At 39.8% G+C, this 15,586-nt stretch overlaps 1 protein-coding gene across 1 annotated transcript in view; it reads right to left on the reverse strand.

Moving 5' to 3' along the window:
• Positions 1-15,508, reverse strand: part of slc15a4 (solute carrier family 15 member 4) — a 38,571-nt gene extending 23,063 nt beyond the window's left edge. Inside the window, exons 1-4 of the mRNA XM_033043186.1 lie at positions 14,784-15,508; positions 10,780-11,072; positions 9,715-9,880; positions 9,413-9,523 (exon numbers count right to left, since the gene is read on the reverse strand). Coding sequence (XP_032899077.1) covers positions 9,413-9,523; positions 9,715-9,880; positions 10,780-11,072; positions 14,784-15,356 — 1,143 coding nt within the window. The 5' untranslated portion in view covers positions 15,357-15,508. The remainder of the gene's footprint in view (positions 1-9,412; positions 9,524-9,714; positions 9,881-10,779; positions 11,073-14,783) is intronic.
• Between the last annotated feature and the right edge of the window lie 78 nt (positions 15,509-15,586).

Genomic DNA, 15,586 nt, shown 5'->3' on the forward strand with positions numbered 1-15,586 from the left:
TCTGGACATGTACTGCGAGGACCGATTATTTTTTTTACATTGCTCAACATTCTGCCATTTATTTTGTTCTTTTCCTTTGCAAATGCATTACTTCACACTTTAGATCCAATTCCATTTGCAATTTTTCTGCCAAACTGATCAAATCATTGATGCCTTCCTGCAGCCTAGAACTTGCCTCATTGCTTTTGATTGATTTGATTTTTACCATAGTGATCAAGAAATTGATTTCTACCATGGCGAGTATAGGTCAAGGTTTAATCAATTGACTGCTGTCTACAACTGAAATAAATAAATTGAAGTGCAAAAAAATGTATTCAAAGCATGGTGCAATTTATTTGTGATTGACAACAAGCCAAAATATACTGTGCTGAAAATTTCAGTGTTAATCACTAAAGGCCCTGCATTTTATCACACATCTCATATGACCTTCGTACAATTCCCTGTTGCATCCTGAAGCAAGAAAAGTGGGGGGAAAGTAATAGTTCTTGTTAAAAAAAAGTATACAAACTAACATTAGAGAACATTTCAGGGCTCAGATGATAGCTGAGTTCACTCCAGAAACTCGAGCACATAAATTAGATTGATGCTTCAGGTGTAACACTGGCGATGTCATCTTTCAGACAAGTCCTTACAATAATAAGTTATGCAGAAATAATCCTGCAGCACTATTCCGAGGAAGTGGTGTTATCCAGGGAGGCTTAACCATTTCAACATGTCAAACAACTTCATTAAAACTAGATTCACTTCATGTTCTTGGTGTTTTTTTGAGTGACTAGCATATTCATTTACAACCACAACATTAAATACTTATTGTGCAGGAAACCAAAGATAAACACAAAATGCTGGAGTAACTCAGTGGGTCAGGCAGCACCTCTGGAGAAAAGGAATAGGTGACGTCTCAAACTGAAGGGTTCCAACCTCAAACGTCACCTGTTCCTTTTCACCAGAGATGTTGCCTGACTAGCTGAGTTACTCCAGCATTTTCTGTCATAAGATACTTACTGTGCCCTTTAGGTTATCTATGAGTATTGTGTTTACAGGTCGGTTATACTGCTGCAAGTAAGAATGTCATTACTCTGTTGCCAGTACATGTGGCAATTAAACAAGCTTGCTTCTTGACTAATGAACATAAAACGTCACCCTACATTGTACTTTCACCAAAGTAGACTACTGTTCTAAAAGTGGTTTGGTCAAGTAAAACGAAGATAGACACAAAATGCTGGAGTAACTCAGCGGGTCAGGCAGCATCTCTGGAGAGAAAGAATAGGTGACATTTCGGATCGAGACCCTTCTTCAGGCTGAGAAGTCCGGTTAAATACAAGACTCCTTACAAGAGGATTTTATTTTTAAATGCAGAATTAGCATCGGAAATTAACTTTCAATATTGACAGATTCAGCAAATAGTATGCTGGAAAAGAGCCATAATCTTTCAAATCTGACTTCACAAGGAAATGATCCAAGCAATAAGGGCAGTAGAATTAGGCTTGCAGTGGGGAAGTGAGATCAAGATTACAATCTGCAACCTTTATTGAAATCTCCATCCAATAAGCATCTAATGAGGACTGGTCAAGACTCAGGCAGGACACACAAACCTTATATGCGTGTTAGCAAAGTACGGTTACTGTCAGTTACATTGAAGGCCAATCAAATCAATCATCCAAGATCACAAGATGAACTATCCGAGCCACAAGTACAAACTATGATACGACTCATGCAGTTGCAAACTAGTTTCTAAAGCACTAATTTTGAAAAGAGGAAGAAAACAGATTATGTCCTTAAGAATATAATGCATTAAGGAACAGAGAATGAAACTTGACACGAAAAGGGAAGTATTGCTTAACCGGTCATTTTAGGTTTTCCCTCCTGGTACCAGGAATCTAACACCTGCAAAAGTGGAGTTCTACCATTTTAACAATTTAGAATGCATTTTACATAAAGCATATCATAATGAATGCTTTACAATTTCAGGAAAGTCTTTATTACAATAGTAATATTGAATTTATTACAATAGTAATAAAGTACCATTGCAGGCTGACAGAAAACAATTATTTTGCCCAGCTATTAACAGTAATGCTTCAAACATATTTATATCAACTCAAATTGTTTTCATATTTCACTTGACGTAAAGGAGAGTATCAAATCTGTGTTGGCTCTCAAAGCACACCTATCCACCCCGTTCCCTCACTTATTTATTTGTAACATTATGCCCATCATGCTAAATCCACTATGATCCACCTTCATTGTGGCCAATTTACAATAACCAATTAACCTACCAACCAAGCATGTGGTGTGGTGGAAAACAGGAGCATCCAAGGTAAGCACGCCATCACTTGGAAAGTGCGCAAACTTCAAACGGGCCAGGATCACGCTTCAGGCGTTCAGTTTAGTTTATTATCACAGCGAAAAGTTTTTTGTTGAGTGCTGCCCAGTCAGCAGAAAGACAATATGCTGCCCAGTCAGCAGAAAGACAATACATGATTACAATTATTCCATTTACAGTGTATAGATACATGTTAAGGGAACAATGTTTAGTGCAAGGATACATAAAGGAATAATGTTTAGTGCAAGGGACTGCTGCAGCTATGAAGAAGCACCACTAATTATTGCACCATTCAGTCACATTAGCTCCTTATATTTGCCCCACTGGCTATACCACACATTTAACAACATTGTTGAGAATGTCCCCTTTAGTTGTCCTTGGATTGTAATATTTGTTTGTTTTACTATGAGAATATACTTGTACACAATTTGAACAAACTATGTAAAACTTTGACCAAATTTGCTTTCTAAGCACATCCCTGATGACACCATCTATATTTTCTCAAACATGGTATGTGTAGGAAGGGACTGCAGATGCTGCTTTACACCTGAAGAAATCCAATCCTGAATAGCTGACCCATTGAGAGAGCGACCCCTGGTTCTAAATAGCCATGCCAGGGGAAGCATCGACTCCACATTTACCCCATCAAAACCTGCAAGAATTTTGTATATCAGTGAAATCACTTCTCTTTCCTCTAAATTTGAATGTTCAAGCCCAGTGTGCTCATTCCTTCCATTACAAGTCCCAATCTTCATTCAACCATCACTACAGTCCCTCGTTCACAGGTATGTATGGAGACCAGGAGTTGTATACAAGTTTCCAGATGTCCTTGCACTAGTGCCCTTAATAAATGCAATAAGTCATTATGCTTATTCTCCATTCCACTTGCAATAGAGGCCAGCATATCTTTTGCTTTCGCAACTGCTTGTTGAACCTCTGTATTAACTTTCAGTGATTTATACAGTGAACAACTCTGCTGAACTACACTTTTCAATCTATCGCCATTCAAAAAGTACACGGCCTTTCTATCTTCTACCAAGGTGGATGACTTCCATTTTGCCATATTGTAGACACCGGTCATATCCTCACCCATTCACTTAATACATAATCTTCCAAAGCCTTTCAGCTTCATATTTAAAACTCAAACCGCCTTCCATTTGAGCTGTCAGCAACCGTACATCATGTGAAGAGTTTTTGAACAAATGCTGGCAAAATTGCTTCTGTTTTCCATGATCAGAATTCTGGTAAAATGTCAGCACCCTGCAAGACCAACTCTCATTCCCTCTGCAGATACCAACTGATTAAATGAACATTTCCAACATATTTTGTTGCATGTCATTTTTTTTTCTGACATCAAGGGTGTTAGTACATGAGAGTAATACATTAGAAACTGGTCAACAAACTCTTATATTGACTTCAACAGATCAATGATTCACGTTCAATTATATTAGTAAAGATTAACATTGCTGATGGCAAGTAAAAAGCTATTTCTAAAAGATTGAAGACAATATATCTCCTCAAAGATTGAGAAATCGATTTGCCAGAGATGATTTTTTTCTTAATCATATCAGATCAATAAAGAAAGACTTCACTCCGCATGCTATAGTTGCATAATATAACAGGTAGACTTCTCTATTTGATAATGATTTAAATATATTTAAATATATTCAAGTAAAATCTAATGACAATGCAAAGTCTTGCTATATATAAAAGGAGGAAGGGCAAATATCAGGTGTCCTTGAGACTCTTGAAAGGCGCCCATAAATAAAATTTATTATTATTATTATATCACTGTAAAAACTGATGGCACTGCCTTGCATGCAATCATGCATTTCTACTTTTCATCAGCACTTTAATTTGGGTCATACTATCAAATAAACGATTTTGAAATTACCCAATTTCACAAAACAAAAAACACAGATGTGTAGCAGTAGAATTGCTGCCTTACAGCACCAGAGACCCATGTTCGATCCGAACTACAGGTGCTGTCTGTCCGGAGTTTGTACATTCTCCTTCCGATCTCGTGGGTTTTCTTTGGGTGCTCTAGTTTCCTCCCACACTCCAAAGGTGTACAGGTTTGTAGGTTAATTGGCTTCTCTAAGTTGTAAATTGTCCCTAGTGTGTAGGATTAAATTAGGGTATGGGGTGATTGCTGGTCTCCGTGGAGGGCATCTAAAACACATCTCTAAACTAAACCAGAAAAGTGAGAAATCTAAATCTGTATTAAGTATAGCATATAAATTACAATTAAGTTAATTATAAATGTCTTTAGTCTACCATCATGTGTTATTGTTTTGAAATAAATTATGTAGGCAGGTAATGATGAATAAACATTACATATTCACAACACTGAAAATGGCTGAGCAAAACTATTAAAAATAAAACTCCAATAAACTGCTAACCAATCATTTGTAAATCATAATGGTTTGCCGTTCAGCTTGCAAGCGGTCCTTTGCTATTTCCACTCACTGAATGGGTTACCACACTCCCCGAGCACTCACCAGGGCCCCGATTCGCCCACACGCCATTCTTGTGTTCGTTGTAAACAAACTGGGTTCACCAAAGTGTTACCGTTTAACATCTATTTAAAGAGAGAGTTGAGTATTCATAAAATACTATCCAATAGCCTGTAAATTCTGTTAGTCAGCACACAAATCCCGAGTATGCTGGAACAGTTTTACTGAACTTCCAGCTGAATCAAGTTGGAAGTGCAAAAGTAAAATTATTTTCAAGACTTTTCGTGAGAGAGGTTAAACAAGCAACACGTGTTCACAGCTAACACCCAGACAAACTGCCCATTTCTTTATGACAAATATATTTAAACAAAATTGATTGGTAACACAAGCCTTAGCTCTAGATTATTATAAAGAACCTTGCTAATTTACTTTAAATATTATTTGAATATTATCTGCAAATTTTTTTATTCCTACACCCAAGAATTCAATACTGCACCTGTTCTATAATTTGCATCTTTACAAATTCATAAATATAACTACTCTAACTTTTACATGCAAAATGTTGGTCCTTATACTCTATATTCTACCAGCAAGTCTTTCTCCATTAGATTGCTCAGATTAACTACACAAATATATGAAGCCCAGGAATTGAACCAGGAATCCTTTTAACCTTCACTTCATTTTTTAAAATAATTTTGTTGGTCCCGAATATCATGAGAATTGCCGGCAGTTCCACATTTAAAAAGTCTATCTACTGCAGTGGAGAGGAAGGATCCAAAGAAGATTGGCAAGTTTCAGATAAGTTCCAAAACAATATGTAAATTAGAATTAAATCCAATTATTGCTCAACTTAACTTGTGTCTTTCTTCATCCTATGAAAAAAGTATTTAAACAATTTTTAAATGCCAATATGAGGAATAGTTGAGCATTCAAATTGTCCACAATGACATACCGCTCTTGGGATCAAACTGTCCCCAGCCAACAATTGGCCTATCGGAACCACCCTGCTTGATGTCATGTCTTTTTTTGTTTCCAGTTCTTCTCCCCTACAATCAGTCTGAAGAAGGGTCTCAACCTGAAAGGTCACCTAACAATTTCCCCCAGAGATCTGCCTGACCCACTGAGCTATTCCAGCATTTTGTGCTTATCTATGGAATAAACCAACATCTGCAGTTCATTTTTATTACTTTATGTCTGTAGTTTTGGCAGCTTAGAGGTATGGCTGAGTCAGCAGTCAAAGCTTTCCTTTGGATGGTGCATTCAAGCTAGTTTGGGTCTGACTGAAGGATCGATGTGTTAATGCAAGATCAAGTCAATGTAAATTGTGGCCTACGCCGAAGAAAGCAACAACCTCAGGTGACTTATTGCTTCCGAGAATAACTCAGACCAGGATGAGCCTTAAAACCAAAAAAATAACACAAACATAGAACACAAAAAAACAAATGAGTTTATAAACTACTGTTTTATAAAATCTCTCTTCAGAAAATAACTCTTGTGCAATGCTACTCTCTGTGAATGCAGTTTTTAATTTCTCCCTGCCTTTCCCAAAAATCAACTTGGTCATATCACTAGTTTTTGTATTAGAACACAATCTATCTATATTACTAAAAGTCTGTTCTTGACCGGTTTTGGCCATCTGTGCTGCGATTTCCGAGAGAACGCCGCCACTTATGGCCGTCATTTTTGGCCACCTTGCTCAGAGCCCCCCTCCGCCGTATGTGTGCCGAGGATTTTTCCCGTCGATGAAAAATGACAGAGATATTAATGATTTTACAAAATTCCCCATTCTCTCTGCTGCCCCTGCTGGCGGCAGGGGGGAGGGACTATAAAATCAGGAAGTGGTGTGCCTCAATCAGTGTCTGCAAGCTGGAGGAAGGCAGAGGGTCACGTTTCTCTGAGCTGTGAATAACACTGAACACATGTCTACTCAAATGTAAGTGTCCTTAGTGGTTCTAAAACGCTTGCAGAATGTGTCTATTGGTTCTAAAATGTTTGCAAAAAGTGTTTATTGGTTCTAAAATGTTTGCAAAAAGTCTCTTTTGGTTCTACAATGCTTGCAGAATGTGTCTTTTTTGGTTCTAAAATGTTTGTTAGGTTCTCCCCCCCTCCTTTCCCTCTTCCCCCCCCCTCCCCTCTTCCCCACCCCTCCCCTAAACCCCCTCCCCTCCACACACCCCTACACCCTTCCCCTCCCCTCTCAGCACACCCTCTCTCTCCCCCCCCCCCCCCTTTCCCTCCCCTTTCCCTCTCCCCTCTCTAGATGTGACTGCAAGTTGGGGGCTTTTTAGACACATTCTGCAAGCGTCAATAGATAGGGTGGTTATGGGGTAAAAGGAGCAAATTAATAATATTAATATAATATCAAGGGGGTAATTAGCGCGAGTGCGGGGGGGGAAAGAGAGATAGTTAGTGTGTGTGACGCTGCGTGCCGCCTCCCCCCCACCCCACAACCGCACGTTGGGGGAACAGACCCAACGGGTCTGCACTTGGTCTAGTACCACATAAAATTAAATGTTAAGACAATGAATATACACTAGTAGTTCATACTCGTGGACCTCAATTTTCTGCCCGTGGAAAACACCAACACAAACACCTGCTGTTAGCACAAAATGTAACAATGAAGATAAATTTAAAAATCTCAATTACTAACTGGAAACCAAAATAAATGTTAATCACTTCACTAACAGCTGCATCACAGCTTCTTGAATAATATTTTAACACTTAATTAATATTATGCTAAAATAAATTACATTAGCACAAGTGGCAAAGTACTACTGATACACAAATGAGGCTTATGTTTATAAAAATATCCATGAAGGCTACAGAGGAAGTGCACAATCGTTCCTTCTAGAGGAAGGGGAAGAGAAAGTAGCAATAATGCTACTTCTACATGATAGACATTTACTTAAATGAAACTAGATACAATCATAGGGTGTACACAAAGTTCCCACAAAACATTACAATTAATCAAATACACTTTCCTTTTGTGATTTTTCTAAAGTTTAAGAAATAAAAGACAAGAGAATATAAAATAATCTCTCCTCGAGTATCCTATTCTGTCGAATGTTACCAAGTTTCCATAAATGGTAGAGGGTGGTTTTTGTAAACTGTACCCCTGTAACAAGTAGTGTACCTCATGAATTGGTGTTGGGTCCAGGCATTTGTCTTAATGATTTGGACGTGATTGTACGTCGCTGTGGTGGATGACACTAAAATGAATGGTACATTGGACAGTGAAGAACGTTATCTATGATTACAACAGAATCATAATTAAATGGCCAATGGGCCAAGGAATAGCAGATGGAGCTTAATTCAGATAAATGTGAAGTGTTATGTTTTGGTAGGGCAAAACAGGGCAGGACATGCCCAGGAACCAATTGGCTTTGTAGAATAGACCTGGGTGTGAACGTACATTGATCCATCAGTGACAACACAAGGGGGCAGGGTGAAGGTGGCATTTGGAATGCTTGCCTTTGTCAGTAAGCGTACTGAATTATAGGAATTAGAGTGTAAATCTAGAGCTGTACAAGAGTTTGTAAGGCAAGATTTGGAGTACTGTGTATGGTTCTGGTCACCCTACTATAGGAAGGATATAATTAAACTGGAAAGAGTGCTAAAAAAAGGATTTATAAGGATGTTACCAGGTCTGGATGGTTTCAGTTATTAGGAGTGGCTAGATCTTTTTCCTCTGCAGTACATGAAGCCGAGTTGGGGAAGGGGTAATCGAGGCATCCAAAATCATGAGAGGCACAGATATAGTGAATAACCACAGACACCCCCACCCCATGGCAGGGGCATCCAAAACTAGAGGACATAGGTTTAAAGTGATAGGTGAAAGACAGACAGAAAATGGGACCCGGGACATGCAACAGACTGCCAGAGGTAAAGGCAGGTACAATTACGATATTTAAAAAACTATACATGGACAGGTACATGGATAGCAAAGGCTTTGAGGGAAATGGGCCAGGAGCACACAAGTGGAACTAGCTCAGTCAGCATGGACATGTACAACTATATGATGCATGACTCTATAAATACATTGTTTACCATTTAGCTGTGTGGAAATGAATTATTTTCTTAGTTATTCACAAAATGCCATGGACTCTGAGGGTGCAATCACTGTGGAATGTAGTACATTTTTTTATTTCAAGGATGCACTTATTCACCCCCCCCCCCCCAGGTTATTCATGATTAAAGTTTCAAAAAAAAAGGCAAAACCATATTTTAAAACACCAGCTTCCAGTGATGACACAATGTCCCCCCCCCCCCCCCCCCAACCACACAGTGAAACAGAATATTCCACCACCTTCCAGTGAGGTCAGGGGAAGGGCCTCATTTCAAAAACAGCTTCATTAGCTCCCCAACGCACACCGTTGGGGAAGGTCTGCACTTAGTCTAGTATACTATGAAATTATGGTTGCCTATTGCCCAGGTTAATCAATAAGTTTGATTAACCTTCTAATTTCCTCACTTTGCTTTGAAAAGTGAATGGAAGAGGTAACTTCAATTGGTTAGTCAGCAGCTATAATAAAGTAATACCAATTACATCTCATTAAATGAGAAATAATGAATTATTTGATATTCATCTTTTATATCATTTCAAATAACATAACAAGCAATTCAAATGGGAACTTACCATGTGATGATTGCAGCTTGCTAACGAATTGGTAACATTACTGTTATTATGCCCAGCAAAAAATGTTGGAATCTGCAGATGCAAACTCTGTAGAACATATGTGGTTTGCATCTAGAGGCAAAAAGAAGAAAATTCAAACCAATTGCCAGCAATGCTCAGCCTCAAAATGCTATTTAGAATCTTTTGTATCTTATTTGTCTTTAGTGCCTACTACTTTTTACATAGTCCAAAATAAACAATATAGAGAATTTTATATTTTGCCCATAAATATGGTCTGATAGACCTGAAATAGAATATCAGACCTGGAAGTAAACCATCCAGTAAGGAATAAGAGCCAAGAAAACTGGGATAATTTTGACAAAACTCTTCACATCCTCCACTTTATTATCTTGAAATTGCCCACCATAGACAATCTTGGCCATGTCCAGACAACCCGGTTTAATAGTCGATGGGTAGATTCCTGTGTCCCTGCAGAAAGCAAATGTTTTTTCAAATCATTTATTTAAAAAGTGATGCGAAAATCTAATCTTTACATTATGTTAAGATTTAAAGCACTCAGATGATAAAATGCTTTAGAATTACTGTGAAATACAATATTTTGCTCTATACTGTATTTAATATCACCTTAAACTAGACATGGTGACAATAGTAGAAAGTGAAATGAAAAATATTAGTACTAAGCAGCAAGCGCTTAATTTAAATGTAATAACAGTCAGGAATTTCTTTATAAAATTTACTTAACAGTTGTATCACAAAAGAGACAATTTGAGAGAGAGATTTGGATCCATCATTAGCAAGTTGAACAAATAATTTAGTAAAGCCACAAAAAAAACAACAACAAAAAAAAACACTTTTCCCCCTGTCACACTCTCCCCCTATCTCTTCCTCCTCTCCCCCGCCCTCCTATTCACCCACCTTTTGGAAGCATAGCAAACTGCAGAAGCTAGAATCTTATGTTAAAAACACATTCTTGGAGGAACTCAGTGGGTCAGGCCCACCAATCTGAAGAAGGGTCCCGACCCAAAACTTTGCCTGTCCATTCCTTCCACAGATGTTGCCAGACCCACTAAGTTACTCCAGCACTGTGCGTTTTAATGCGCTGGGCACTTTCAAATACATACTAAATGCAATTATTGTTCATTAAAGAGTATGTTATGTATTTTTTAGCTCTAGCCAACAAATGTTAATTAAGTTGTTTAAACAAATAAACAATTTAGTCAAATGAGCACCCCAGAAAGCATTCCAACACTAACAATGTATTAAAATTAAAAAATAACTAATATAGCTAGGTCATTGCAACTGTTACATCTGCATCTAATGCACAGGAGAGGACAAAATAAAATAATGGATGAGCAAATAACATTTACCTGGTATCTTCGTCACGATTAAATTTCCTTGAACAGCAGGAGTAAAAAAGAATCTTGAATAAGTCTGTAAAGGAACTACCATCCGGTGGCTTGGCGATAAAAACTGATTTGCCCAATGCGAAAACCAAAAACGAGATGCCCATGCAAACAGTGAGGATGATGTATCCAAGTCGAAAGCTACAGTTTTGTTGAATATATGAAATACCAGCCAGCGAAACGATGGCACCCAGATTGATGGACCAATAGAACCAGTTGAAAAATCGTCGCGTGGCTTCGGAGCCTCGATCTTTCACCTAATGCAGGGGGATAAAAATATGGATTTAGAAACATTCTATTCCCAAACCACAATCAGCACAATCATTCCCAAACCACATATTTTACAGGCACAAAACAATCGGCAGATGAAAGGTAGTTTTAATCCAAGATCTGTACAAGATTTTATCTCTTGAATATATTGCACAACATTTGCCGTACTAATTTTGTTTTTTGCTCATGTTGATTTCCTTACAATGTTATGTTGTTAGCCTTGTGTATTGGAGTCAGAAATGTTGAGTCTTATGTTGCAGATTTGACATAATTCAGGCTGACATTATAATCATTGCATTAAATTGAAGACTGCACCATGATTTTGAAATTAATTCTCATTTCTCCTTTTCAATGTTTGCATATCATGGTGATACTCGAATTTGTAAATCAAATGACCTGGTTATTACTTTCATTTCCAGTTGTGAGTTTGCTACACACAAATAAACCTGCATGTTCCTCACATTACAACAGTGATCAAAGATGGACACACAATGCTGGAGTAAATCAGCAGAACAGTTAACATCTCTGGAGAGAAGGAATGGGCGACGTATTGGGTCGAGACCCTTCTTCAGATGTCTCGGCCCGAAACGTCACCCATTCTTTCTTTCCAGAGATGCTGCCTGTCCCGCTAAGTTACTCCAGGATTTTGTGCCTATCTTCAGTTTAAACTAGCATCCGTTCTTCACAAGTTATTTAATAGTCTCTAGGCCACCCCCTGGTTATAGCAAGGTACCGTTCCGAGAACCTTTCAGAATTCAAACAGTTCGCTAGTTGCATGTGACCACAAACCCATGAGTTCCCATGTATGAGAAGATGCTTGCAGCTCCACAGCTGCCAGCAAATCCATCCTGCCAGTCTCCCAAACACTCATTCAAATGCACGAGCTCCACATAAGCAAGCTGGGGAGAACCTGTAGAAAGCGTTTAGGCCTTCGAGAAAAAGAATGTCTCGGGCAAATGTAATTCAAAGGATTTCAAGGTGTAATCATTCATATGGAAGTAAAAAGAAAAGCTTACGGAAACCATAGTGTAAAATGGCAGTCAAGGCAAGTGCTGGTCGGGATATTTTCAGAAGAAAGCAATAAAAAAAAGTGGTGCATATAGCTCTTTGTCCATCTGGAAAAGAGGAAGGTTCCATTTTGTTCAAACTATGAGAGAAGGACCAAGGAGAGGGTGCCCAGACCAGACAAATTCTCATGAAAGTGGCTGAAATATCTTCATTTTGCTTCCTACTTTTCACTTCATCAATCAGTAAAAGTATTTAAGAAGGAATTGCAGATGCTGGAAAATCGAAGGTCGACAAAAGTGCTGGAGAAACTCAGCGGGTGAGGCAGCATCTATGGAGTGAAGGAAATAAACAACGTTTCGGGCTTAAACCTTTCTTCTGAAACATGTTCCCGATGTTGGGGGAGTCCAGAACCAGGTGCCACAGTTTAAGAATAAGGAGTAAGCTATTTAGAACAGAGACAAGGAAACACTTTTTCACACAGAGAGTGGTGAGTCTGTGGAATTCTCTGCCTCAGGGGGCAGTGGAGGCAGGTTCTCTGGATGCTTTCAAGAGAGAGTTAGATAGGGCTCTTAAAATTAGTGGAGTCAGGGGATATGGGGAGAAGGCAGGAATAGGGATGATCAGCCATGATCACATTGAATGGCGGTGCTGGCTCGAACGGCCGAATGGCCTACTCCTGCACCTATTGTCTATTGATTCTGAAGCAATAATACTTATATTTGAGTCTGCAATGCAGAGGAAGAATCATACTAGGTACAGCATGTAGTATAATACAAGGGTCATGAAACAAGAGCAGATGTGGTACTTCAAATAAACAACTCAAACACTTCACTCTTAGCTCATGAATGATGCTACAGCGCACGGCAAAAGGACACACACTCCCTGGTATTCAAATTCAGCAGAAACTTAGTTAATGATGGATCCTTCACACAGAAGGGAAAGGGGCTCTTTCCACAAATCAGTGCAATCCACACTCTCTTCCATTGTACAAAGCATGGTAATTTTATACATGGAGAGAGAGAGAGAGAGATAAAGTACAACTTTACCAATGTACAGCAGAAGAGTCCACACTAAGGATCCAATCTGATGCAAAAGGTTGAAGATCAATTATTTCAGACGTCACTACCCCTTGGTCTTCAATTAATGGTTAAACGGTGCTTTATTTGTCACATGTGCAACTGCACAGTGAAATTATTTTTCCATGCAGACGCCACCATGTTTTGACACCATTTCCAAAGTCCAGTCTCGGTATATTGGAGCAGTTCTCAATCCAGGTAAGCCCCAAGCTCCTAGCCTGCGAACCAACGTCCCTATCCTTGCCCGGCCATCAGCGTGTCCCGGGTGTGTTTCCTGCAGCCAACCTTGAAGGCGCTGGAGGCATTACCCCGGTTCATCCTACCGGCCCTTCATCCTCGCAGCCAACGTCTCCAGCGGCCACCTCCCGGTACCGTAGTCTGCCGAGCCTGTGGTCTGCCACGGTCTCATGAGTAAAATATTCCTTAGTTACTTCAAAGGCCTGGTCGAAAAGGTGGAACCACATTCTTGTATGGGCCTTCTAGCCTGGGTCTCAAACCAATACCTTCTCTGCTAATTCAGCTATTTCAAACCACAATCTTTCTTCAAAGAGCAGACATACATTACTTAATCCTAACAGATTTCCTCTATCTGTCACTATCAGATGGCCAGTTACTGCTTATAATTAGGATCAAGATTTATACAAATAGTTGGTCCAGCTGTGTGTATTTCCAAAGTACAAGACACCGATAAATGAGTGTCTGCAATAATCAGTGTATAAATTAAGCCAGGTTTTTTATTGGACAAATGAGGAATTGATTTGCAGTTTCGCTCACTATTTAACACACTTTATAAAAGACGAACACATGAGGTTTAACACATGACGGTCACAAGACTGTTCTATTTTTAAAAACCACACATATTGGCAATCCAAAATAAAAAAAACAAAATAGTCAGCAGGAAAAAGAACTCTGGTGGAAATTATCAAATATAATGATTAAATGTAGACAAAAATGCTGGAGAAACTCAGCGGGTGAGGCAGCATCTATTTAAAGAAGTGATAGGCGACATTTCCGGTCGAGACCCTTCTTCAGATGATGATTAGATCATATAATGATTAGATCATTGATCTTTTATTAGAACATTTGTCAAGTCAATGTATTCTGAAACTGGAAAGCTCTGAAGTGCTTATTCAATTGTATTTTCTAAAGCTAAATTCAAAACAAAATAGAAAAAAACAGCACAGAAATCAAAGTATTATGGCAGAAAAAGTACCTGTGGATGTTAAATGAAAAATAGAGATTGCTGGAAACACTCAGCTCATGCAGCACCAGTGGAAAGAGAAAGTGAGTTCATGTTTCAAGTCATAAGATACTTTGCCAGAACTAGGAAAGACAAAACAAAGGAGGCAGAAGGAACTGCAAATGCTGGAATCCCCTCACATTCCAAAATACCCTACCATCCATCCACTTCGGAGTTAGAACTGCATTGGCAAGCAGAACTTACTGATCGTTATGAACACAACTTTGCTGTTTAATTAGACATTTCCACACCAGTGATCGTTATTTTAAAACAACATTTCATTGTTAATTTGTTCCACCATGCCTTCATTTAACATTTATTGTTAACGTAGTTTAGTTTTATTCCAGAACTTCGGAAGAAAATGTATACAGCACCTGATCCGCACCAAATGGAGTTATATTCGCCTTCACAGACCCAACACCAAGTGCGATGAAGATCAGTCCGGTGTAGATGATCGGCTGGCAGTAACTATCCCGGTAAAGTACACAAGCGCTGGAGCTGTTATTGATGCACTGGGGGTCGATTAATGGATAATACTCCAGCTTCCCGCAGAGGTGGCGGCGGGACGTGTCCCAGGAAATGAAAGGGAAAAGCATTATTCCGATCAAGTAGAGGAGCATGCTGATCAGGATGGTGGGGTACCTGCCCAACCAGGCGTCGGCCAGCCAGCCCCCGAACGGCGACACGAAGTAACTGATGCCCATGAAGAGCAGCAGGGTCTGACTGGACTGCGGCCCCAGCCAGTTGTAGGGCTCGCTGTTGAGGAAGAGCACCAGGCCGCTTGTGATGCCGTAAAAGGCCACCCTTTCCAGGGACTCGGTCACCAGCACGGCGGCGCAGGCCAGCCGCCTGCCCTGGAAGGCGGACGCCCCGGGCTTGGCTGCTGCTGCAGCCCGCCGCCGTCCCGGGAGCAGCGGAGTCCTCTCCTCGCTCTGTCCGCCCTCCATCGTCGCCTTCAATAAACTTTCTCCTCAACTCTCCTCCCTTCTGGGCCCGAGAAGGAAGAGATTTTATTTTTAAATGTTCTTTTATAGCGCTGAGTAATCGGAGCGAGCGACCGAGCTACAGACGCGCTCTCACCGTGCCCGGCCTCACGCCCTCTGACCCCGGCAACCGTAACTAAGGCCCGTCCCCCAACTCCCATGTCCCGCCCTTCCCCGCCCACTGACCAATCGCA

Source organism: Amblyraja radiata, chromosome 25 (genome assembly GCF_010909765.2).
Source record: "Amblyraja radiata isolate CabotCenter1 chromosome 25, sAmbRad1.1.pri, whole genome shotgun sequence".
NCBI classification, from domain to species: domain Eukaryota; kingdom Metazoa; phylum Chordata; class Chondrichthyes; order Rajiformes; family Rajidae; genus Amblyraja; species Amblyraja radiata.